Source organism: Diceros bicornis, chromosome 3 (assembly GCF_020826845.1).
Source record: "Diceros bicornis minor isolate mBicDic1 chromosome 3, mDicBic1.mat.cur, whole genome shotgun sequence".
NCBI lineage: Eukaryota > Metazoa > Chordata > Mammalia > Perissodactyla > Rhinocerotidae > Diceros > Diceros bicornis.
In genome coordinates this window covers 29971650-29998141 of record NC_080742.1, presented here as the reverse complement: position 1 = coordinate 29998141, position 26492 = coordinate 29971650, and the positions used below count along the sequence as shown (strand labels likewise).

At 38.7% G+C, this 26492-nt stretch overlaps 2 protein-coding genes across 3 annotated transcripts; one reads left to right on the top strand and one right to left on the bottom strand.

Annotated features, from left to right (window-relative positions):
* Nucleotides 1-18: 18 nt before the first annotated feature.
* On the top strand, nt 19-18959 carry LOC131394292 (calaxin-like). The gene is made up of 6 exons (XM_058525534.1): nt 19-1743; nt 11020-11175; nt 12218-12322; nt 14487-14638; nt 16980-17084; nt 18886-18959. The coding sequence occupies exons 1-6, from the start codon at nt 1686-1688 to the stop codon at nt 18940-18942; spliced, it is 633 nt and encodes a 210-aa protein (XP_058381517.1). The 5' UTR covers nt 19-1685; the 3' UTR covers nt 18943-18959.
* On the bottom strand, nt 18074-26437 carry RBM48 (RNA binding motif protein 48). Of its 2 annotated transcripts, XM_058525492.1 has the most exons (5): nt 26201-26437; nt 25478-25668; nt 23760-23905; nt 21444-22012; nt 18074-19656 (listed from the first exon to the last, which is right to left on the bottom strand). In XM_058525492.1, the coding sequence occupies exons 1-5, from the start codon at nt 26309-26311 to the stop codon at nt 19570-19572; spliced, it is 1104 nt and encodes a 367-aa protein (XP_058381475.1). In that variant the 5' UTR covers nt 26312-26437; the 3' UTR covers nt 18074-19569. The 2 variants fall into 2 exon arrangements, with proteins under 2 accessions (XP_058381475.1, XP_058381484.1); XM_058525501.1 differs by lacking the exons at nt 25478-25668; nt 26201-26437 and adding an exon at nt 24526-24714.
* Between the last annotated feature and the right edge of the window lie 55 nt (nt 26438-26492).

Sequence of the window (26492 nt, the reverse complement as noted above, 5' to 3'; positions counted from 1 at the left end):
ATGCTAAAAGATAAGTTTATCAGGTTATTTGTTGATCAGTTTTGCTATGAACATAGAAGTATACCTTTTCACACTGGTTCAGTATATGATGATGATGTCCCACTAAAAGCAACTGTTCATTTTATTACACTGGGGAAGAAGGTGATTTGGCAAAAAATTGTTTTCTTTCTAAACTGTTGACTGTCTGGGGAATACCTTTTTCCTTGTTTCTCTGATGGTAGCCTTAACAGTCTTCTGATTGGGTATAAGAAGAAAATTTGACCGGGTGATGTTATGTACAAGTTAATAACATCTCTTACTTCCTCCTTCCACCAAACTACCCTTTTTCTTGAATAGTTTTACACCAATTTTATAAATACAAGGCATGTTATTTGGATAATGATGCCAAGGTAACTACAGCAAAATTGATGAGTGTCTGGATAGAAACATTGAATTTATACCAGTGCTACCTCTTTCTGATTTAGATTCATTTGAGTGCCCTTAGTATATTTAGGTGTTTTAAATACCATAACAGTGTCCTGAATTTTTTTTATACAGAGTAGGTTCATATTCCTTCAGTCAAAATGTGCTAAAAGCGTTTTGTCTAATTTTCTTTCAATGCATGGAGAACAGTAGACTAGCCTCAGAGAAACTGAGAATAGTTATTCTTCAGACTTAAGTGACAAATTTCACACTTTTCCTTGAGAAAAGTGCAGGAAGTTTTTTTCCCCAATTATTTTTGGCTTACTTTAAAATTTGTTTTATATTTTATTATCTAGTAAGAATATAGTGTCTTAAATTCTGAAAATCATTTTAGTACCTTTTCTTGCCTTACCACAGTGAAGGCCAGAAGACACAGATGATGTTTGTTCTCTGTACCAGGATTTGACAGTAGACGAAAGTTAGAACAGTTGCCATTTTGGCCAGCTTTGGCATAATCACACCATGTTTTCCTACCAGTCAGTCAAATACAAGTTGGAGGGATAAAAGTGAGGTTTTACATTTCTCTAGAAGTTCCCAGATTAAAGCTTCTGTTTGAATATCATGAGAAGGTGCTTGGTTAGAGTTTTCAAAGGAGGTTATAACCTTTGAAGGAGCTATTTATAGCCTGAGAAATTATTTTATTTCAACTTAAAGAATAAGGTCTTTATATTAATTATGTGTTCAAATAGGAGGGAGACATTCTCAGCTGTAGAATTTTTGCTGAGGAAATGTAAATGGCAATAATATCAAGTACCGCTTTTAAGTGTTTAGCCCCAAAGAAAAGATAAATGCTGGAATTGCTGTAATATTTCAGATCACAATACCAGTGAAATCACTGCATTTGTATTGAGTGGTAACACCTGTTGTTGCGCATTTTTCCAGTTACAGTCATGTGTCACTTAATGATGGAAATATGTGTTGAGAAATGGTTGTGTGAACATCATAGAGTGCACTTACACAAACTTAGATGGTATAGCCTACTACATACCTAGGCTATATGTACTGATCTTACATGACCACCATTGTATATGCAATCCGTTGTTGACCAAAACATTGTTATGCGGCACTGAGAACCTTCTGTGTTTGGTCACTGGAACGTTGCCATGGTCACATTCTGTGTTGAGCGTGGCATAGTGAACTGTAGCATCAGTGGCAAGCCAGGACGCCCAGGCTTGGAGCTAGGCTATCTGAGAAGTCTGTAGTGTGTTGAAACTACACTTGACATGGACCCGAAGGCTCTGAAGAAACTGGTGGAATCCATCAGTAATACTGTCAAGAGCTGTAAGTACTGACCAGACATCCAGCACTGCCCGAACATCTTTATTCACTCAGATAGAAACATCGCTAGACATATTAGTTTAACATTAACAAGTGCTTTGTAACGCCAAAAATAGAGTTTGTCTATTTTCTATCTAATATTTTGGCCATTTTAAAAAATAGTAAATGAATGATTATCCCTACCCTTTCACTAAAAATACTTTAATCATCAGGTGTCCTGAAATATATTGGTGTATGTGGGAAGAATAGCTTGAGAAGTCACATGACATCCTAAGTGCTAGAGGATTATCTGCCAACCAGGGGCTGATTTTATTATAGTCTGAAATTTAATAAGAGATCTCGAAAAATGAAGGTTTACCTTGATGAGTTCTCTGGCACAAAACCTGTAGAAGCAGATGATTGTTCTACTTCAGGGGATTGACAAGAGATACATAAAATACTTTAGATGTTGAAAAAATAGCATGGTGCTTTGCACATGGCAAGTGATTATTAAAGTTAATCTAACAGAGTTTGTGGGATTCCTTACCCTGACAGACCTTAAAAAGTAATCTTGTGAAGTTTGTCTCAGGCATGACCACAACAATCCTGCTAATGATCCTGAGTATCTGTTTTTAGACTTTGAGGAAGTTACTTTTATTTCAGCCACTTTTACAGCCTCATTACTGGGCACTTTGTCTAAGAATCTCATTGTAGACTTAATTCAGTTTTCTTATTTCAGTTGGATTTTAAATGATCTAAGCTCCTCAAGCACTCCTCTACGTCCTGTGTTCCAATCCTGTTGTACAACCCTTAAAATCCATCTGGCAGGTTTAGCCACTGTTGAATGTAGTAAGAAATATCTGCTGTCACTTGCTACTTTCTTAACAAACAGCCTGAGTTTTATAACATTCCAAAGGAAATTTTGCATACTTTAAAAATCTAACTCCTCTCCCCATCATAATGAAATTATTTTTAGCAATGTCTGTTACTCATATGTGTTTAATACCATAATTTGTTATTTGAAAGCAATTCTCTGAAATACTCTAGGTATGAATATGTAATACCTGATCAGACCCATATCCCATATAGTCTTCTACAAAGAAAATACTTATAATAATTGTTTGAAAAAAGGAATGAGTTGCATTCTTTTCTTTTTCCAAAGCTGTTGACACTTATTAATTCTTATGTTATGATCAACAGTTCAGGCCCTGGATGCTTAAACATGGCTATTCAGCAGTGTAACCAGATTACTGTTTTATACTCAGATTGCTAACAGCTGATATTTATTGAGCTCTTCATTGGTGAAACACTATGCTAAATGGTTTATGTTTAGGTGGAGCTAGAACTCAGGTAGTCTGATGCCAGAGCCTGCACTCAAATAATCTTTATTTCTCAAATTAATCCTACTGATCAGCATTATAGACCCTCGTGGTCATTCTGTATAGTGTTGCCTTGGCCTTCTCAAGAAGAGACTGTCTTTTTATTTCTCTTCATATGCAAAGTTGTAGTTGTCCCATGTGACAGAAAGTTGTAGTTTTTCCTGGGCTTTGCGCTAGACTCTAGAGCTGTTTGGGAGGGAGCCTTTATAATGTGCGAGACCCTCATGTGCCACATGGCCTCTTCCAGTTGAAACCGCTACCGCTGCAGGACTCTCCTCTGAGATCCTCAGCTGGTTACCTCATGACCTCACAAAGGACATTCATTACCTTACCAAGCAGCTGTTTCCTTTTTTCTTTTTTTTCCAGACAGATCTAGAATGTTTTATATTCTAGTATAACTTCTACCTATTGATCTTTGTACTGCTCTCTAGAGCTTCATTGTCCAGTATGGTAACCACTAGCTGCATGTGGCTATTTAAGTAGAATTTAAAATTCAGTTTGGGTTACACTAGCCACTTTTCAGGGCTCAATAACCACATGTGGGTTGTGGCTACCAAATTAGACAGCACAAATGTAAAACATGTCCATCATCTCAAAAAGTTCTATTAGACAGGGCTGCTCTAGTGTCACACAAATCTATTCCTTTTTCCAAATCTTAATCTAGTGTGGAAGGCAGGTAATTACCTCAGGGTGTAATAAAGGGCTTCATGGATGTGCAACCTCTGTGTCCTCCTGGCCATGCTTAATTTAATGCTCTGCTAAGACTGACTTAAAATTAATTTTTTGAACAAGGGACTTGCATTTTCATTTTGCATTGGGCCCACAAATTCTGTAGTCGATCCTGGCTGTGTACCCTTTATTCATAGTATGGTAGAAGTGTCTTCACCATCAGAATCATGTAAAGGTTTGTATTGAAAATACAGATTCCTGGGTACCACCTTAGGAAAAAAATCTCTGAAAGTGGAGACAAGCATCCAGATTGTTCACTCCATGTATTCTTAAGACACACTCAAGTTTGAAGATTCCTGATCAAAATTGGCTTTTCCAGTTGAAACTTCAGTTTTGTCAGCCTAATATCAATCCTAGCTTGATTGATAGTGAATTGGGAATTGACCCAGTCTTTTTCACATGTATTGTTGTTTAGCCATAATTTTTCCACTTAAAATAGATTAACAAACTTTTTTAAAGCTAAGTGAAGAATTTAAAAACGATTCCTAATAACTTCATGTTGGTTGATAGAACTGATCATTTTGGCCTCAAGAGGTTACTTTGGATTCTGACTCTCATCCAGCATATTCCTTAACCTCTCCAATTTACAAGTGGTTGATTATCATTTATTTAGCAGACATTTATTGAGACCCTATCATTGTGCTAGGCACTACTGGGTAGTGAGTAGATATTAACATAAGAATGATAAGAGATTTTTGTCAGATGCTTTGCTAAAATCCAAATACTTTGTGAACTGCTTTTCTCTGATCCACTCCTACTAGAAGGAAAAATAAGTTAAATCTAGGTTGATTTGCCCTTGTGAATTTATGAGCTCCTCCTCCCTGAGTGTTAATGAGTTTTTAATACAATTGATCATCTCTTCTGGGACTTAGCCCAGGACCACCTACAGGCCCACTAGTCTAATATTTGGCTTTCCCTTTATTTGTGAGACATAACATGGACTGATATGGGTGAGTATATAGGTTAGTATTTTCCTAGCTATGTCTGCTGAGATGGCTTAGAATTAACACCCCATGGGCCGGCCTCTTGGCTTAGCGGTTAAGTGCGTGTGCCCCGCTATTGGCGGCCCGGGTTCGGATCCCCAGCGCGCACCGACGCACCGCTTCTCCAGCCATGCTGAGGCCGCGTCCCACGTACAGCAACTAGAAGGATGTGCAACTATGACATACAACTATCTACTGGGGCTTTGGGGAGCCAAAGGGAAAAAAAAAGAGGAGGATTGGGATTGGCAATAGATGTTAGCTCGCAGTGGTCTTCCTCAGCAAAAAGAGGAGGATTAGCATGGATGTTAGCTCAGGGCTGATCTTACACACACACAAAAAAAGAATTATTAACACACCAGTGGCAAACAGGTATACCCAGTGCCTAGACGTTGGTTTCTTTTTTTTTTTTTAATAATTTTATTTATTTATTTTCCCCCAAAGCCCCAGTAGATAGTTGTATGTCATAGCTGCACATCCTTCTAGCTGCTGTACGTGGGACGCGGCCTCAGCATGGCCGGAGAAGCGGTGCATCGGTGCGTGCCCAGATCCCAACCCGGGCCGCCAGCATCGGAGCCTGCGCACTTAACCGCTAAGCCACGGGGCCGGCCCTAGACCTTGGTTTCTGAATACCAATCGCCAATAAAAAGAACCAGGATTCCTTGAACAAATAGATGAACAGAGTGTCGAGGAGAAACCTACTCTACTCTTGTGTGTTTCTTTTCCTCTGACACTACCACCACACAGGCTTCTGACACTTCTGGTCACCAACTGTGTGGAGGTTTTTCCTAACAAGCAATTCTCTGGCACCAGCTGGGTGTCCTCCAATTTAATTCAATTCTGACACTATGTTGGTTGTAGCATCAGATCCCACAGGTTATAGAGTTCAGTCCCACGAGATTGCTCTCTGCTGCAGATGCCAATCACAAGTCCAGGTTGTTACCTGTGCTGCTGACTGACTGGCTATAAATCAGAGGTTTATACTGACCCCTGCCTTGGGTTCAATTAATTTGCTAGAGCAGCTCACAGGAAAATAGTTCTCTTAGTGGATTACTGCTTTATTATAAAAGGATATAATCAGAAATAGATCAGAGAGATGCATAGGGCAAGGTATGTGGGAAGACATATGGAGCTTCCGTGCTCTCTCCCAGCACTTTTATGTGTTCACCAGCCTAGAAGCTCCCTGAACCCTATCCTCGGGGGGGTTTTATGGAGGCTTCATCACACAGGCATGATAGATCATTAACTCAATTTCCAGCCCCTTTCTGGAGGGTGGTGGGTGGGGCTGAAAATTCCAAGCTTTTAATTATGCCTTTTTCTTTCAGGTGACCAACTCCCATCAGGGAGCCACCAACAACTCATTAAAACAAAAGACATTTGGGGCCGGCCCCGTGGCTTAGCGGTTAAGTGCACGTGCTCTGCTGCTGGCGGCCCGGGTTCAATCCCGGGCGCGCACCGACGCACTGCTTCTCCGGCCATGCTGAGGCCGCGTCCCACATACAGCAACTAGAAGGATGTGCAGCTATGACATACAACTATCTACTGGGGCTTTGGGGGAAAAAATAAATAAATAAAAATAAATAAAAAATAAAACAAAAGACATTTGTATCACCCAAGAAATTGTAAGGGATTTTGGGAGCTTGGTTTCAAGAAACCAGGTCAAAGACCAAATAGAACAAAAGATGCTCCTAGTGCTTTTATCACTTAGGAAATCCCAAGGATTTTAAGCACTCTGTGCCAGGAACCAGAGGCAGAGACCAATACAGCCATGCGTCACTTAACAATGGGGATACATTGTGAGAAGTACGTCGTTAAGCGGTTTTTTTCACTGTGATCATAGAGTGTACTTGCACAAACCTAGATAATATAGCCTACTACACACCTAGGCTGTATGGTACTAATTTTTATGGGACCACCATCGTATATGCAGTCTGTCACTGACTGAGACATTGTTAAGCAGTGCATTACTGTATTTTTTCTATCATCACACAGGGATAATGCAAGATGAGCCTGGCAAGTAAGAAAGTAGGGAAGTGTTGAAAAAGCAAAAGGATGAGGATATGTGAAAGATACAGGAACCAACTTGAAAACTCCCAATGGCCAAAGTTGGAACAATTTGAGCAACAAAATTAATAACAGTATTGGTATAAAATAAATATATGTGACTCCATACTGACATAAATAATTGAATAAGTAAATGGAAAGAAGACAAATCTTCCTTATAGAAGAATTCCAAATAATGGTATAGATACCCCTTCCCCAGAAGTGGAGCTTAATTCTCTTTTCATTGAGAGACTGGATAGATGGTGGAAAGGAAAAATAGTAACTATAGTGAAGAAACCTGTAGACTAGCTTAACCAAATGATTAGGGTTATCATCAGCAATGATACGTCATGTTAATATGTCTCCCCTCATATGTGAAGAGAACAGCACTTCATCTCTGTGGTATTCTTCCCCAAAACACATAATAACCACAGTCTAATCAAGAGAAAAATATATGACAAACCTAAATTGAGGAACACTCTGTAAAATAAAAACTCAAGGTTATGAAAAGCAAGGAAAGACTGAAAACTATCGCAGATTGAAGGAGACACGACAACCAAATGTATCCTGGATTGGATCCTGGAAGCAAAAAAAAAAAGGGACATTAGTGGAAAAACTGGTAAAATCTGTGGTTTACTTAATAATAATGTGCCAATGTTAGTGTATTAGTTTCAACAAATGTACCATGGTTATGTAAGATGTTAACATTAGGGAGACACTGAAGAGTTTATGGGAACTCTGTACTATCACTACATCTCTTATGTAAATCTAAAATTATTCCAAACTAAAAAGTTTAATAACATAGGCCAACCTCTAGCATCTCAACACCATTCTCATTAACTACCATTTCTTTTTTTTTTTTTTTTGTGGTGAGGAAGATCAGCCCTGAGCTAACATCCATGCCAATCCTCCTCTTTTTGCTGAGGAAGACCGGCCCTGAGCTAACATCTATTGCCAATCCTCCTCTTTTTTTTCCCTTTTTCTCCCCAAAGCCCCAGTAGATAGTTGTATGTCATAGTTGCACATCCTTCTAGTTGCTGTATGTGGGACACCGCCTCAGCATGGCCAGACAAGCAGTGCATCGGTGCGCGCCCAGGATCCGAACCCAGGCTGCCAGTAGCAGAGCGCGTGCGCTTAAGCGCTAAGCCACGGGGCCGGCCCTAACTACCATTTCTTAAATATCATTTACAATGGTTCCTTGACCACATGTGTAAGGTTTTTAGATATAATGAAATGTGAACTACATGGATAAAACTCAGAAAAAGTTATTACCTGCTGAAGATTGTGTCTAAAATCCTTGGTTGCTTTGTTGGATAACTTGTCGATATTTGACTCAGAGCAGCTCCTGACTCTTAAAACCTCACTTTCCTCAGGGATCCATTTTCACACTACATTGGTGCTAACGTTTCCACTCAGATGATAATTCTCTGTCAGAGTTGAGCAGGACCACTCATCAGGCAAGCTTTAATATACTGTGCACTCCGTACAGTGCATCCACGCCTGAGTTTCCCTTTTCTTCATATCCCAAAAAAGAAGACTTTCCAAATTTTTGTCCTCAGAGAAGCTGCATCTTCTTCTATGGCCTAGCCTTTAAAAGTCACATCACCTCATTTCCAGTGTACTCTCTTGGTTGAAATAGTCACAAAAATCCCCCTGGTTTCAAGTGAAGGAGACATAGACCTTATCTCTCTAAGGGAGGATCATCCAAGTCACATGTAAGAAGAGCATATGGGATGGGAGAGATTGTTAGGATTGTCTTTGGGAAAATACAACCTGTCACATCTGGATTCGCCCTTCAGAAGGTAGTTTCAAGAATCTACTGCCAAAGTGATCGTCTTTAAATGCAAATCTGATCCTGTTAACTTACCAGCCAAAATTTTTCAGTAAGCTCCCCAGTAGAAAGTCAAACAGTTCTGCCAGCTGGCCACACCAAACCATCTGCAGCTCTCAGAGCATGCCTCCACTCCTTCAAGCTGCCTCCTCTGGCAAATGCTTACTCCTTTGGCAGGGCTTAGCTCAAGTGACACTTTCTCCTTGGGACCTTCTTAATCTCTCAGTGCCTCCCCTCAATTGATTATTCCTCTCTTTGGGTCACTGCCAAACACCATCAATCATGGTGCTTGTAACACTTGATTGCACTTCTTTATCTCTTGACCAAAGTGTAGCAAATTTGAGGGCAGGAACCATGCTGTATTCATTGCCCGGTTCATGAGAGGCCCTTAATAAATGCTTATTGGATGGATAAAAATGACCTTTACATCATATTTCAGGGCTTAGAGTTACAGTGTGAAGCCTGAGAATCTAATTCAGTTCATAAAATAGAATTATTAGGTACCTTTGTAATTGCTTATTCTTTAGGTTTATCAATCATTACCCTAAAAATCAAATAATTCTTCTGACCATAGTGGAAACTCTAATGTTGTAAACTTCATATTTGCTATGTGTTGTCATTGATTTCATTTGGGAGCCTGAAATCAAAGACAGCATCTATATTTCTTAACCATTGCTCTTCCCAGCCTTTTATTTATTTATTTATTTTTTTGTGAGGAAGATCAGCCCTGAGCTAACATCCATGCTAATCCTCCTCTTTTTGCTGAGGAAGACCGGCTCTGAGCTACCATCTATTGCCAATCCTCCTCCTTTTTTTCCCCAAAGCCCCAGTAGATAGTTGTATGTCATAGTTGCACATCCTGCTAGTTGCTGTATGTGGGACGTGGCCTCAGCATGGCCGGAGAAGCGGTGCGTCAGTGCACACCCGGGATCCGAACCCGGGCCGCCAGTAGCGGAGCGCGCGCATTTAACCGCTAAGCCACGGGGCCGGCCCAACAGCATCTATATTTCTTTCTCCTCACCTTCCTCACACACAAAAAAAAAAAAAAAAAAAATGAGGGAGGAAAAGGAAGAGAAAAAGAAAACTAGTAACCAGCTTTCCATCCTAACTCTTCTAGTTCTCTCAAACAATCTTTGATTCATAGCATTAGACTTTTAGACATTGAAAGAATCTGAGAGATCATCTAGGACAATACCCAATTTTTATAGGTGAGGACTCTGAGGCATAAAGAAGCTCTATGACTTGTCTAAGTCTCTCACCTATTTAATAGGATAAGAAACAGGAGTGAAACCCAGAGGCTTAAGTCTAATACCTCCAACCTGTTAAGTCTAATCCCTTAGTTCTCAGTCCTGACGGTGCATTAGAATCACCTGTGCACTTCTTAAAACTACCATTAGTTTACTTACAGTGAGATCCAGGTATATGAATATTAAAAAGTTTTGGTTTGAAAATCAGTCACCAAGTCCTACCGACCTTCTGCAGCATCTCACGCTCCCTTCCCGCTTTCTGATCTCATGTCCACCTCCCTAGCCAAAGCCCTATCACTCCAACCCTGGCTTCTATGCTGCCAGTTTCCCACTTCAACTTTGAGAGATGAATTTTCCTAAACAACTTCTCAACCCTTACGGCATAGAAGAGTCAACCAAGCCCTTATTTAGAAGCTAATTCCTGGATCCGCTGTTAGCAATTCTGACTTCGTAGGTCTGGGGCAAGGCCTGGGAATCTGCATATTTAACAAGCAATGGAGAGGGGGTTGATTCTCATACAAATGGTCCAAAATGACACCATGAGCAACAGTATTCCAGTAAAATAAATGTTAATCCTCTGACCAGGCATTCAAGGCCCTCTACCACTAGCCCATCCTCTTCAATCTTGTTTTTCACTTCTTCCCAACTTGCTGTGTTCAATTCCAATTCTACCTCTTTCCTTTACTCATGTTGTTCCCTCCTCCTGGAATTCTCCACTTCTTTACCACCCCCAACACATTCCTTCCTATATAAATACCATGCATCCTTCAAGGCCCAGTTCAAAGTCTACTCCCATGAAAATGGCCTGACTCCTCTTTCCCATACTGATTTCTCTTTCTTCACATGTCTATAGTGGTGAGCATTATACTACATAATCTATCATTTATATACTGTCTTATGAGACTTCTGAGTGATGCCCATCTTAATTGTGTAAGCTCTTAAGTAACAAGTCTATGTCATACTTTTTTTTTAATCACTAGAGCACCTAGTATCATAGGAACAAAATAGCTGCTTAGTAAAATATTTTTAATTGGGTTGGAGAACTCAATGATTAAATCTAAGTTGTATTTATTTATATTTTCATTTTACAGTCAAAAAAAGTGAAGTAGAGTGTCTCATAAGACTTTTTCACAGCTTGGTGGAAAGAGCTGATGTAAGACATGATAACGTTGGACTAGATCGTAACGCATTTCGAAGGATCCTGCACAGCATATTTGGAATGACTGATGATATGCTAATGAATAGAGGTAAGAAGTCATAAGAAGCTGAAAAGGGCCAAGCTGAGATGGCAAATATAGATATATGGCATATATATTTATATATATTAATATATGGCAAATATATATATGTTCGCTTTTCATCAAAGACTTTGAATTTTTTAATGCCACTCTAGAAAGACATGATTGTGGTAGTGCTGCCAATATAAAATAGTTGATTTGATTGTGAGGATGGTTTTTATTATAAACTCACTCAGAATTTCATATCTGATAGCTGTAACACTTTGAGTGATAACCAGTAATGAACTAAATAAGTTAGCAGTATTGTTTTTTAAAAGATAAGCATATGGCTTTTAATCATGGTGTCTCTGGATTCACATGCTGTAGACATGTAAATTATTAAATTATTAGATCTCTTTCCTCATAAAAATGAAGAATGTATCAGTACAAAGGATGATGATTACTCATTATACTGAAAAAAATGAAAGATCATATATTTAAAATGGGAAATTATTTAATGTGATACAGTGAATTTCACTAACAGATTTTTAGTGTTCAAGTTGGTAAGCTTTGACATATGTATATACCCTTGAAACCATAGCCATAATCAAAATAATTAATATATCTATCAACTCCAAAAGAGTCAATAATATCTTATTTTCTATAGGCTAGAATTAAGATGTCATTGGTAATTTTAAAAACAATGTGTTATTTTAGTAATTTTTCTTTAGGTACTGTATAAACTCTTTAGAACAAAATTTTACCACTCTTTTTAGAATAAAAATTATCACATTGATTAGCTCCACTGTTTGTCTTCTTGGCTCAGAGTAACCATACAAACATCACAAATGAAGCTCATCATTGATCATGGAGGAGAATGACTCTTTTCTTTCTATAAAAATGTGGGGGAAACATATTTCCAGTATTTTTGACTCTTTTAAGAAAGATTGTGCCAAAACATTTTTTTCCCCTCAATTTGGGAGGAAAGTATTTTTTTAAATCTATTCATACATACATACTCTTGAATTATAAAACAGGTGTAAAAGACACTTACACGTTTTCTTTTTTTCAGTATTTTTTGCATTTGACAAAGACAACGATAACTGCATAAATGTAAAAGAATGGGTTAAAGGATTATCAGTTTTTCTTCGAGGGACTTTTGAAGAAAAGCTGAAGTGTAAGATTTCTATATGTGATTACTGACTTAGTAATACATATTGTCAATTTTGTATTTCATGAATGCTTAAATAGTTTTTAAAAATATAAAATCAGTGTTCTCTATAGCAACCTTGCAAAAATAGTTCATAATAGCTTTAAAAAAAAAAAAATGAAATGAGTGGCCTATTTCATAGGAGAGTCTCTAGTACCAGGGTCCCCAGACATTTCCTTCACTGGTTCTGTAATGCCCAAATGTCACCAGGATGGGTCTTTGGCTTAAGGCCCAGGCTAAGAACAGCAACTAAGGGTCAGGGCTTGTGCCAACTCTGATCAGCTGGCAAGGCTGAGGTTTCTGAGGCTGCCTCCGGGCTCAGCAGGAAATGGGCCTTGATATGGGGCAGCGTATAGGTCACAGTGGGGCCATTCCTTGTCTTTTCATCAAAGAAAATGTGAGGGATTGACACTAAATGAGGTAAAACACACATTAACCACCAGACACCAATACTGTAGTGTTAGAGTTAGTGTAGAGAGAGGGAAGAAGGTTGAGGACAATGAAAGCCCAAAGGGAGGAAGATTATAAAGGAAGCTTCCTACAGAAAAGGAACGTTAGGAATTCCAACGACAAAAATCTTCCAATTCACAATTTTTCCTAGAAATAGCTCTGGCCTCACCCTACCTTTACCATTAATTTAGAGATCTTCTTTTGAACATCCCAAATCCAAATTCAAGTGGAAGCAAAAAGAAGGGATAAAAATTTGTTTACTTACTCAGAACTCTGCAGTCTTTTCTTATGCAATTTGACACTTCACACTTCTGGTGCCAGGATTTGGGGTAAGGAACCCTGGAAAGAGAATAGGAACAATTTTAAATAGCGATTTTCAAGGGAACAAATTGCTTAAAGTGTCAAATTGCTTAAGAAAAGACTGCAGAGTTCGGAGTAAGCAAGCAAATTTTTATCCCCTCTTGTTCTTCCACTTAAATTTGGATTTGGGATGTTCAAAAGAAGATCCCTAAATTAAACACACGTTTTTAAAATGATAACAGCATTTAAAAAAATCACCAACTTTCTCTGATATTTATGACTTTTTGTGTTTTTTTCTTTTTGATTTTTTTTTAAATTGAGGTATAATTGACATACATTATGTGGCTTTTTTCTTAACTTTTCTCTGGTCTAATTTTTCACAGGATAACATTTAAATATAGTTGCCACTTAAGTTTGTTGAAGCTTTCTTACACAGAAGTCTCACTGAGAAGTGAAAAGCTAAGTTTTACGGATATAAATTCTTGTGGTAATACTAATACATGGTGAAAATGGTCGTGACACTGAACACAGCTGTACGTGGTTGAAGAGCATCACACTATCAAAAAAAATTTCCTCCTCTAATCCCAGTTCCTAAAAATGTTTCATATACATACATATCAAGATGTGTCAATTTGGGGAAAATACTACTTCTACTAGGGTTGTGTTGCAAACTCATATGTTTGCTAGACATGTGAGAAACTCAATAAAAACACAGCAAATCTGATACTCTGGAATTTTATACCTGGTTCTATTGCTTTTGCTAAAACACTTAACTAGATTACAAACTCCACAAGAGCTCTTGCACTGCTGTATTCCCAGGACCTGAGTGAGGTCATCTGTGGGATGAATGAGTGAACTGTGGTAGTGCTTACACAGTGAGATGGAAGTCACTCTCCAGGGAGAGAGAGATTTTGGATAGTGCAGATGGGCAGGCCCCAAGAAGATGACAGACTCACTACCCAAATATATTGAAAAATGTTCTTTGTCAGGGACATAGTCAAGTGTGTACCTAGTTTTTGTACTCTATGTAAGAGAATCATAATACTGAGATAAACATACACACACATATATATGTATATATATGTGTTGTATGATGAAAGGTTTAAAAAATATGTATCTCCTTTATTGCAGCTTCATAACATTTTTAAACCCTCAATTTCAAAATCCAGAAATTATAAGTCTTTCTTTTCACATCACAGGGGGTATTTAATCTTGTGAAAAGAAATATAAAAGGGTGCTTTATTTTAAAATCTACCATATAGACCAATAATTGTAGGTTGTAAAAACTGTTTTTATCTTTATTATATATTGAAATAACTAAGGAGAAGACTAATAACATTTTAACTTATCCAAGTCTTTAAACTTCTTATGCTTTGAAAAGTTTGTTTTGAAGTTTATTATCTGAATGGTGATGGTTACATTTCTCGAGAGGAAATATTTGACATGTTGAAGAACAGTCTACACCAAGCGTCAACTGAAGAAGAGACTGATGAAGGAATAAAAGAGTTAGTAGATATAACACTGAAGAAAATGGTAAGAATGAAAAACTATAATTCATTATATCCAATCAAGTGGCTGTTGGATAAAGCTGAAGATGAAGAAATAAATGACTTCTTTCCCTCCATAATGAATGTAACCTTTATGAGGGCAGGAGTTTTTGTTTATTCTCTGCTCTATCCACTGCCTAGAACAGTGCCTGGCTGATAGTGGGTGCTCAATAAATATTTATGGAATGGCTGAGTGAATAAAGGAATCACTATACAAAATGAATTTAATTTTATTATTTTAAAATACTTTACTATCAGTAAAACCTCATTAATTAGGGGAGGAGCAGATTCATGTAAAATTCGATGCTACTCTGGTCTGTCTTCATGACCTTAGCCCTCCAATTCATCTAAATGCTCCTTATAACAAAATAACATAATAATATAGGTGGCCCTTACAGAGTGCTTTCTATATGCCAGGCCCTTCACAGAACTTTAATATAGGAACTCATTTTATCCTCAAAACAACCCTATGAAGTAGAGAGTATTCCATTTTGCAGATGAGAAAACTGAAGTACAGATGGGTTTACCCAAGGTCACACTAGAAAATTGGATGCAGAATTCATCTTTCAATGAAACCAATAATACCTCTTTATTATGGACATAGTGATTTCTCTCCTTTTCTTACTGTGACCCTAAATTGGCTACCAGTGAAGGTTTGTGACTCCAAGGCAGCCTGCGGCCAGCTCACTCCCATTACTCTGGAGTTCAGGAAAGAAGCAGACAGATGAGGCGGCTGCCAAGTCTCAGACTCAGCTAACACAGACTCCCAAGTATCTTCTTCCATTAGAAATACTCTCACTAGCCACTGCTCTAGGGCTGAGGGTAGACTTCTTGAGAGACAGTATGTTCCCCAGTACCAACCCCCCCGCCTTTGTTTTTTTTTTGCTGAGGAGAATTAGCCCTGAATCTGCTGCCAATCTTCCTCTTTTTGTACATGAGCCGCTGCCACAGCATGGCCACTGACAGATGAGTGGTGTAGGTCCACACCAGGGAACCGAACCTGAGCTGCTAAAGTGGAGCACACTGAACTTAACCTCTAGGCCGCCAGGGCTGGCCCCCCACCTCATTCTTTTTTAAAAGGAAATGTTATGGAGTGAACCTTTTTCTGACAATTATTCAAGCCTTTCTCAAAATAGACCCTCAGCAGCCCTGAAATCAGGGCTGAAATCAGTTATGCTCAGAAGTCAAAAAACAAGGACCCATCAAATCAAATCCAAATTCAATTAAGTAGTTAATAGCATTCATAATCAACACACATGCTCTCATGATTTACTTAAGCATCCGTAGTCCCTGCCACGAACACTCCACCCCCGGCAGGCCTGTCTTCTTCCTGACTTACACTCCTGTTTACTGTTGTAATTCAGGTTGGGCCATTCTTCTGCATTTCCTCCTCACACCTCTCCACCTATCCAGATCCCAACCATCCTTAAAGGCCCAGCAGTGGTCTGCAAGCTTCTTTTCATGACTCTAGTCCATCTTGGAGTGTTACTGCTCTAACGCCCAGTGCCTTGTTCCTTAACTGAGCAACTTCACTTTTATCCTTTCTATGTGATAGGCTCCCAAGTAAGAGATCTTTTGAGGAACAAGTTCTACTACCGAAAATTAAGCTTGAGAATCTTTGCCCTATGGCACTTATTTTGTCACAAATATAGCAATGTAATAATGGGCTTCCTCTAATTTTTTGTCTTATTTCCCCAATTAGAGTATTAGACCTTTAGGGACAGGAATACATTTTATATATCTAAGGTAACTCAGGTGTCTTAGTCTGCTTGGGCTGCTACAATATCATAGACTGGTGGCTTAAACGACAGAAATTTATTTCTCACAATTCTGGAGATTGGAATGTCCAAGATCAAGGTGCCAGCAGATTCACTTCCCTCGTGAGGGGCTCTCTCCCTGGCTTGCAGACAGCCACCTCCTCAATGTGTCCTCATGGCAGAGAGAGGGAGCTCTGGTCTCTCTTTCTTTCTACTTATAAGGACACTAATTGCATCACAGGGGCCCCACCTTCATGAACGTATCCAAACCTAATTACCTCCCAAAGGCCCCCACCTCCAAATATCATCACATTGGGGGGTTAGAGCTTAACATATGAATTAGGGGAGTGCGGACACAAATATTCAGTTCATAATACCAGGTATGCCAATTAGATTAACAGGAATCAAGTTAAGTGGCCTCCATAAATAAGTACCTTTTGATGTATGTAAGTAGTGCTTACAGAAGTATGAGTGTACAGTTTTACTTGGTAAAACCTTTTATTCTAGACATTTTCCATGCAAAACTAAAAACTACTCTATCATTTATCAAGAAATCATCTTCCTCTCTAGGATTATGACAATGATGGCAAGATATCTTTTGCAGACTTTGAAAAAGCAGTCAGAGAAGAGAGACTTTTATTGGAGGTGTTTGGACCATGTTTACCAGAAGCACAGGTACAGTGCCAACAGTCCAAATTGGTTGAGGGAAAATTTTAAAGGATCAGAAAGTAATACTTGCTAGACACGTACATCTGTAGGGCTTCAGCCCACTGCTGAAGTTCTGGCAACCATGAAGGGCTCAGCCCCACCCTAGCATTTTGGGACCCAAGACAGCAGTGACTACTAAGTAATTATATTCAACAGACGTTTTTGAGCTTATAACCTCTTTAGGTGTACACAATTGCTAATTTCCTGTTATGTTAATGACATTTTCCCAAAGAAAACCAGGGTATATTGGCTTGCTTAAGGGAAAGAACAGTGAATAAAGAGTGAATTCAACAGGTGCCCACCATAAACTGCTAGGAGAAAACCTGATCTCTTTCAACTCAAATGTTTTCCTTTCTTAATTCTTCCTTTGATCAACTGTGCTTTGTGAACATGATATACAAAGAAACTTTTTATTCTCTGCAGTAGTGATTTTGTGAATTAATCTGCATAATGTAAAGCTACGTCAGACATCTCAGCTCGTCTAACTTGTCTAACTGTAGTTTACTGCCACACCTTAACTGTGTAATGTGTGGTAAAAAGCAATGGGTGAAAGGTAAACTTCTTGTTTTAAGAGACTGATGGGTGAAACAGTATAGAATAACGGACTGGATTGGAGTAACTATTTTGGTTCGGATGGAACACCAACAGTTCCTCAGCTGCTCCTGGAGAGCCCAGTTATCCAGAGCCTTGCTACTCAAAGTGTAGTCCATGCACCAGCAGCAACAGTATCACCTAGGAACTTGTGAGAAATGCAGAATCTCAGACCCCACTCCAAACCAACTGAATCAGAATCCTTTTTTTAGTGCTTGACACAACAAAAGTTTGTTTCTTTCTCTCATTATGGTCAAATATTGCATGTTGGTGGGGATGGGGAGGGATGCTGGCCTCCACAGTCACAGAACAGATCAGGAATCCATTCAAGAACACAGAACCCACCTTTATGGCTGTAAGAGAATTTTTTTTAATTGTGGTAAAATACACCTAACAAAATTTACCATCTTTACCAATTTTAAGTGTACGGTGCAGTAGTGTTAAGTACACTCACACTGTTGTGCACCTAATCTCCAAAACTCTTCATCTTGCAAAACTGAAACTCTATGCCCATTAAACAACTCCCCATTCCCACCACCTGCCAGCCCCCTGGCTGCCACCATCAGAATCTGCATTTTAATAAGACCCTGGGGTAAAGATTCATAGCACCTTAAAGTCTGAGAAGCCTGATCTAGATAGCACCTTGGTCTTTCCAATTCTATGCTCAACTGTCTAATGTATCTTTTACCTGAGACTTCAGCAAAAAATATATCTAATTACCTTATAAGGAAGTGGGCCCAAAATCTGCCTGCAGCTTCCTTTAATACCATCTGCCACTTAGTGCCATCCTAGCAAGCTGAATCCGTAGGTCACAACTGAAGATGGACCTTATTAACTGATATCTTCAAATTCAATCCATTAGACAAGAGGGCCTTAAGGATAGGAAGAAAGAAAAGAAAAACAGACACCATTTGGTATGGGCCTTCTCAAGTTATTTTTATCAGTGGGGAAAAAAAAAAGGAAACAGCCTAGATATACTTGGATTTTCAACTGTGTGGTCCACTGACAGAAAAAAAAAATGTGACTGCGCTAAATGTAGTGGTATAAGTCTAATATTTACAAATACTGATTTGTTTCTGCCACAGATCAAGTAAATTCTTCTTAGAAGTTAACTAAAGCATGTAAGTTTCTAATTTCAGCTTTGTTCTAATAGTTTATTAACTTTTTTACTTTACAGAATTGTCTTGATTTTGAAGCCCTGGCATTCAAACACATCCTGACTTCTGGTTTTTGAATGTGAATCACTCAATATTTATATTAAAATTAGAAACAGATCCTGGTTGCCTATCTTTGTAAAGTTTCTATATTTGCTTCAATTAATTTACATATAGTTATTGCAATGTGAGAGGTAAAATTATATGAACAGTTTCTGTAATATTAAGTATGGATCAAGATAATATCTATAATAACTAATGATAAACTAATTTTATTTTTTAAGTTAGCTATCAACCTTGGATCTTGTGGCAAATACTGTGAATTAGCCACAGACTGTCAATGGACAGCCTCTTTTCTCTCGCTTTCTCAACCACAGAAGTTGGAAACATAAAACACCATTCCAGACTCCTCAGTTAAGAACAGCCATGAGCCCAGTTCTAGCCAATAAGATGTAACCAAAGCCACTGAGTGAAGCTTCTGAAAAAAATTTTTTTTTTTTAAGGAATATATTTGGATGAAATGTATGTTGTACATGATAAACTAATTTTAAAAGATAAAACTATATTAGACAAGTAGTTTAAATGAAATTACAAAGAAAAGTGCATTAAAAAAATACCAGCAGTAAAATCTCTTCAAGAATTAAAATTACAGGCTAAAAATAGAAAATAAATAGTCCCTTAGAAAATATTAATTAGTTGCTGACAATCTATATTCTTCTTCTTTGTTTTAATGGACGACTTGTATGGACATCTTCCAGCTTGTCCTCTGGAGGCTTTGGCACAGATGAAATTACCTAGTTTAAAAAAAGAGAACCAACAAGACTTAATTTTTATAGTAGAGGAGTAAATAAACTATCAGAAGAGACAGGATATATATCTAGTAGTTCAATCCTTGTCATCACAGTTGAGGCAGAGTTAGCCCAAGTTCAAGATAACAGCCTATGCTCTGGGCACGGAGCAAAGTTTTCTGTCCAAACGTTGATGAGAGTAAAATTTCTAAAGCAATTTAACAAGAAAACAAATTCGAGGGGAGAAAAGTAAACATATGCTCTACTTTAACATTCCTTTATAGATCTGAAGTCACTTGTTATTTTATGGACACAGACAGATATCCTGGTTATGCATAAAATTTGGAGAAATAAGCAGAAAATGGCATAATCCTCAATTTCTCAGGGAAAAATGAAACCAAATACATCATCAGAAAAAGAGTGGACAATAAGTTAAAGCAGAGTTAAGACAGTCTTCTCTTAAAATGGAAAATTACTAGAAACTGTAGTAAATTCTATTTAGTATTTCTCTTTTTTGTTGTTCTAGTATTTCTGTTATCTAGGATTTGGACCTAACATTTTTTTTCTTAAAAAAATACAGTCCACTCTGGCTGAGAGCTACGTATCAGCTACATACAGCTCAGTTCAGCTGTATCTGAAGGAAGGAAAGGTGCCCGCACAAACTATAAGAAATTTAAAAAGAGGCTTAAGCATAGAAATTGTGTCCGTGGATTTTTATTATTATAAAACAATCCCTCTTCCTTAATCAGATAATTTTCAGGTAAAAAAAAAGATATGTAAAATAAACTAAGCTACCTTAGCCTCCCTTCGTCACACTGTAAAGTATATGCACAACTGTGTGAAAAGCGCTTTCTGAACCTCAGAGTTGAAGTATAAGAGAATGGTCTTTCTCCCTGAGTTTATGATTTCTAAAAGGCTTCCCCCACAAAAAGGCATCTTTCAAAAGCTTACTCAAATGTTAACTTCCTTTTATTTGTGCTTAGAGAATGGAAAACAATTATGTAAATAATTAAAAAAAAATTACTACCTAAGTAGCACAATCTGTGCTAGTCTATTTAAGAAGTTTACATTTGAAATGCAGACCTTAAGGACTAATCTTTAGAATTTTCACCTTCTTCTATGGCTATTTTTATCAAAGAAGCAAAATAAGCATTTTGAATTTGATGTAATTTGTAGTAACTGAACTTAAGAGAAATAAATTGTAATAATTTTCCTTCAATGGAATTGTTCTCTACTTTGGCTCATAACAGATCTGGGGAGCTTTAAAATAGGGAGGGCCTGGGCTCCACTCTAACAGACTGATCTAACTGACTGAAACCACTGCTGTTATATCTTATATCTAGAGTGATATGAACTATGTTCTGTCACTGTTTAAAGCAAGGATTAATGGTACTGAAGCAAATAAATTTGTTAGTCAAATTCAGTTAATTAAACAGAGAATTGTAGGAAAACACATCAAAACACTAAAAATGAAAAAGATGGGCCGACCCCGTGGCTTAGCGGTTAAGTGCGCGCGCTCCGCTGCTGGCGGCCCAGGTTCGGATCCCGGGCGCGCGCCAACGCGCCGCTTCTCCGGCCATGCTGAGGCCACGTCCCACATACAGCAACTAGAAGGATGTGCAGCTATGACATACAACTATCCACTGGGGCTTTAAGGGGAAAAAAATAAATAAATAAAATCTTAAAAAAAAAAAAAAAAGATTAATGACTATACGTAGTTCCTACAAAAAATTCTCCATTTAGTTGTCAGTTCTATGATCAAATAGTCTCTTAAAACAGTTAAGTGATCTTACCGCTTTGAGTTTATTCCGAATTAAATTTGCTGTTGTATTCAAGGAGTCATCATGCATATCCACTTTGGGTATGTCTGGCAACAGAGGCCCAATCATAACCTCATTACTGCTCGTGCTTGTTTCAAAAAACGTTCCAAGTTTACGATCATCTTCTCTTCTTCTTTTCCGCTCCTGCAGTTGTGTTGTCCTAGGCATAAATCTGTCAACTGCCTCTGAAGGAGTGATAGCCTTCTGTGCACCAGGGCAGGCCACTGAATTTCTAAAAGTTTTCATCTGCATTTTCTGCAAAGAGTCATTGTGGTTACAATACTCCACTGTTTCATCATGGTTTCTACAATCCTGAAAGGAGTTTGATGCTCTGTCCACATGTTCCCCTGATGAACACGTACATTTTGAGGAGAAATAACATAAAGGCAATTCACAAGAATAAGGAAGACAAGAATCTGAGTTCCCAATAGAAGTGTTCACAGCAGCCGCACAAAATCCAGATGTCTCTGAATGGAAGTGCTGTCTAAAATTTTTTGTGTCTTTATGCTCTGTAACCAGTTTCTTCTTTGTCATGTAATGATCTTTACAATTTAAAAGGTGAGGGGAAGGGAAAAAGAAATGGTTCATTTATTGTTTTCATCATTCAGAAATGTGTAATTTTAAAAAACATTACTTTAAAATGTTAACAAATGCTACTCTGAAAAATTTATTTCTTGAGCAGGCAATACACTCACGTGTTTAAAAGCTAAAAAGGATAAAAGGTATTAGTGTCAAGCTTCACTCTTTCCTTGCTCCCCATATGCCTGGTTTCCACCTCCCATAAGTAATCACTAGTCTTTTTGTTGTTGTTGAGGAAGAGTCGCCCTAAGTTAACATCTGTTGCCAATCTTCCTTGTTTTGCTTGAGGAAGACTGACTCTGAGCTAACATCTGTGCCAACCTTCCTCTATTTTGTACGTGGGTCGCTGGGACAGCATGGCCGCTGAGGAGTGGTGTAGGTCTATGCCTGGGAACCAAACCCAGGCCGCTGAAGCAGCGTGTGCCGAACTTAACCACTAGGACACGGGGCTGGCCCTAGTAATCAATATTCTTATTTATCTGTCCAGCATGTCTTACTTTTCCTCCTCCCACCTATCCCTCTTTTTCTCTGTAATATCCATTTCTCTGCACCTTTGCATTTTCTACTTAACTGTAGATCTTGGAGAGTTTTTCCATGTCATTACATAGAAAGCTCCTTTTTTTTTTTTTTACAGCTTCAGAGTATTCTACAATATGAACGTATCATGCTGCTTAGTTTGCATTTGTTAGTTTTTAAAGGAGGCAATATGCTGGGCCCATATTTTGTAATTTCCTTTGCCATGCACACATACATGTTTTCCTGGAGCTAGTTATTTACATATCCCACAGGTTAAAGTTCAGTCTCTACAAACGACCAGGGACTCTCAACAGCTCTCTTGCCAAATTTTTAGGTAGATTTTCCAAGAGTCTTCCCACTTTATTTCTCTCTTCACCTCTGCCACATGCCCCTTCCCTAATCAGCCATAAACTCATCATATTCAATAGCTGTATGAATGCCAACTTTATCTTTCAACTAAAGGGTGGAAATCTGGTAATCTGAGCCTCTAGTACTATTCAGATTTCAGACCACACATATTTTCTTAGTCCAATTCTGACTGTTCTAGTCCTATAATCCATGTACCAGATCCCATGACTCTATTTCAGGCAATTGGAATTTGTCCAGAGAAACTCAGTTGGGCATATGGGGCATCTGGCCAGCTGCTGGTCAAAAGTGGAATTTTTCCACTTTTAGCAGTTTTAGATTAGCAGTTGGTAACTGGTCTACAAATCATAATTGTTTCTCACTGGCTTTAGGTCAAAGCCTTAATTCCTTAGTACGGGACACAAGGCCCTTTATGATTCACTTCCTGTCTGGCTTTCTAATCTTCTCTCTCACTGAAGCCCCTGTGTTGTGGTTACCCTGTACTACTCAGAGTTCCTTAAAATGTATGATGCTCACTTATTCTTCTGGGCCTTTAAACATGCTACCTGGCCAACCTTTCCATCTCTTCCTCTCCCCTTCTGGGTAATATCTCCCTATCCTTCAAAACTCAGCCACCTCTTTCGTCCTGTAGGAAGTCTTCCACCAAGCAGCCTCTCTCTCTTCCCAGCCCAGGTTCTGCAGACTGCTGCACAGAACTCTGTAGTTTACAGTTATTGAATATTGTGATCATTTACTTGCCTCTCTTCCCACTAGACTGAGAGCTCCATGATGATATACCTAGCAGAGGCCCTGACACATAGGAGGTGTTTAGTAACAGGCTTTCCATACCTTTATTGTTAGTAGTTCTTGCTACATAAGCCTTTCTTTCTTGTAATTTTTTTCTAGTTTCTTCAACAGTCTCAAATTCTGGAGCGTAACACACATGAAGCAATCCACCAAAGAAACTCTGTTCATCCATTTTCCTCTTGGCTATCCTAAACAGAAGTACATGATAGCATGGCTGATTAATCTAGATTTACTTAGGATGAAAGCTTAACTAGTATACAATGCATTGATCTAAAGACCAAAGTCCAGCTTTTGCTATGTGTATGTACATCCCATGGTTTGGGGATTAAGAGGCTCTGCTTATGGATGGTATTGACCCTACTGATTCAGTGTATACTCTTAGAGCCTTCCCTGCCCTCTCCCAATAGTGTTAACAGGTTTTGAGCTAAGTCATCCACACATATCCAGACTCCTTTTAACCAGCTCAGGATCCAGCAGTTAGCCGGAGGTACACAGTCTGTGATCATGAAATAGAAATCTTCTCTGTGTTAAGTTAAATGGCCCTTCAGAGTTAGCTCATACCCAATTTAGCCTTTTCAGCACAATGTATTCCTATAAAGGGATTCATATATAAAAAATTAATTAAAATACTGTAATTGTAAAGCTTTCAATAATTGAGGAAATATTGAATATATAACTAATCAACGAGAAAATGAGAGAATAGTATTCATTCAACAAACACTTATTAAACAACTACGACTGGCCAGGCACTACTATAATAAATACTTAAGTACTTATATGCCCAGGGATAACGAAAAGAAATACTTACAGAGATTTTACCATGCACCAAGCAGTGTCCTAAGTGCTTCACTTGAATCAACACTTCACAACAACCCTATAATACAACTGAGGACTGGGGAGATTTATAACTTGGCCACACTCACATTAGTTTATGGACCTAGGATTCAAATCCCAATGTTGAACTCCACAGCATACTGTACTAGGTGCTGCAGGAGATACAAAGAAAAGGTAATTCCTTAACCATGAGGAGCTGGCAAGCTGGTTAGGGCAGTGAGATTACATATAAGAGCAACCTGAGAACAATACATGATCCCATCAAGTGTTTTTGTGGCAGACTACAACTGCTATTTGTAGCACAGAAAAGAAAATATTAATTGTAATAGCCAGGGAAGGATGGGTGTTGGAGCAAATCAGTGACAACAATAGAGGTATACCTAAAAACAGACAATGCATTTCATACTTCAGCCTTGTTGGAACAGAGAGTTCATGTTACACAGAAGGCTGGAAAAGATGGGGTCCATCCTCATAGGCACATAACAATAAGAACCTCAATAGCTAATGTTTATTGCGTTCTAAACAGGAGGCACTATGCTAAGCCTTTTATAGGGATTATCTCATTTCATCTCCACACAACCTCAGTAAGTAGGCCCTTTTACCACATAGATTTTAGAGAATAGGAAAAACAGGCTTAAAGGAATTAACTTGTCCAAGGTCATGATGTTAGTAAGTAGGGGAACTGGAAAACTTACTCCAAACCCAATTTTTAATCTACACACTACACGACAGAAAACTGCTATGCATGGGAATGACATGATGGAAATAGTTTTGACAAGGCTAACATTCAAGAAGAAAGGAGGAAGATAATACAACAGGGCCATGTTAGGTTATTGGGTAATTCAGGTATGAATAAAAGAAACCTTGGGCCAAAATGATAGCAATGGAAATAGAGGAAATGAGACACTGCTTAACTGGCATATTACCTTGCACTTTGTAAATTCATAAATTTAATAAGATAAACTTCTGTAAAGTCTTCTGCTGGATATTCATCTAGAGCATTATACTGTTCAATTGCACCATATAGAGCAAATCGCTCAACTAATTCCTTCATCGCTCCCACTGCAGGAACTCCTTGTATTAATAAGTATCGAGATTCCAAATTGACTGTATATACCTAAAAGAAACGCAGACACATTAAACGTATTTTCTAAATAAGCCTAGGACAAATCTGCTGTTTTTTAAAAAAGCTTTGAAAACAACAAATACTCTGTTCAGTCGGTCTGCAGGAAACAAATCAAAAATTCTGCCCCTCTCTCTGCATAAAGAATAATTCAGCCCACGTGTGAGGGCCTCTAACTAAAGCACAGACAATATTCCTTCGACATGTATTCCAGAAGTGGGCTCCGTAGAAGTTACTGGAAAGAATTAACAAATATTCACTTGCCGTATGCCAAGTACTACTGTAAACATGGAAGATACAGTGACTAAAATAAAGGCCCGTTCTCGCGGAGCTGACGTTCTAGCAGCTGACCAAAAGGGTCGTGAGAATCTTCGGTACCTGAGTACCAGTGTTACTCATACCCATCTCCAATGAGTGACGGATATGACCGCAGCCTTTCAAGCTTTTATTTACGTAAACTAGGCTTGTGGAGCTAGAGCTCACATAAAGTTACCGAGGACAGCGAAGGAAACCAAAATCACTTTACCTTGACAGCGCGAGGCCGTCGCCCCTCCCGATACTTGGCCCTTGTGTCGCATACGGCCCGCTGGACGTGGTGGTCGAATACGCCCCCAAGCTCCCGACCACTCGACGCCATCTTGCCGGTTTGGGCTCTTGCAAAGACGACAACATCCGCCTCGCCGCACTGCCGTGTATCCAATAAGAGAGAGGGATAGGTCAAGGCGTGCCGGGATTGGCTAGAAATCGACAGCGGGGGGCCATCGTTTCCTGCGAGCGAGGACTCGGTGCAAGAGGTGCCGCCCCCAGCGGCGCGGCGG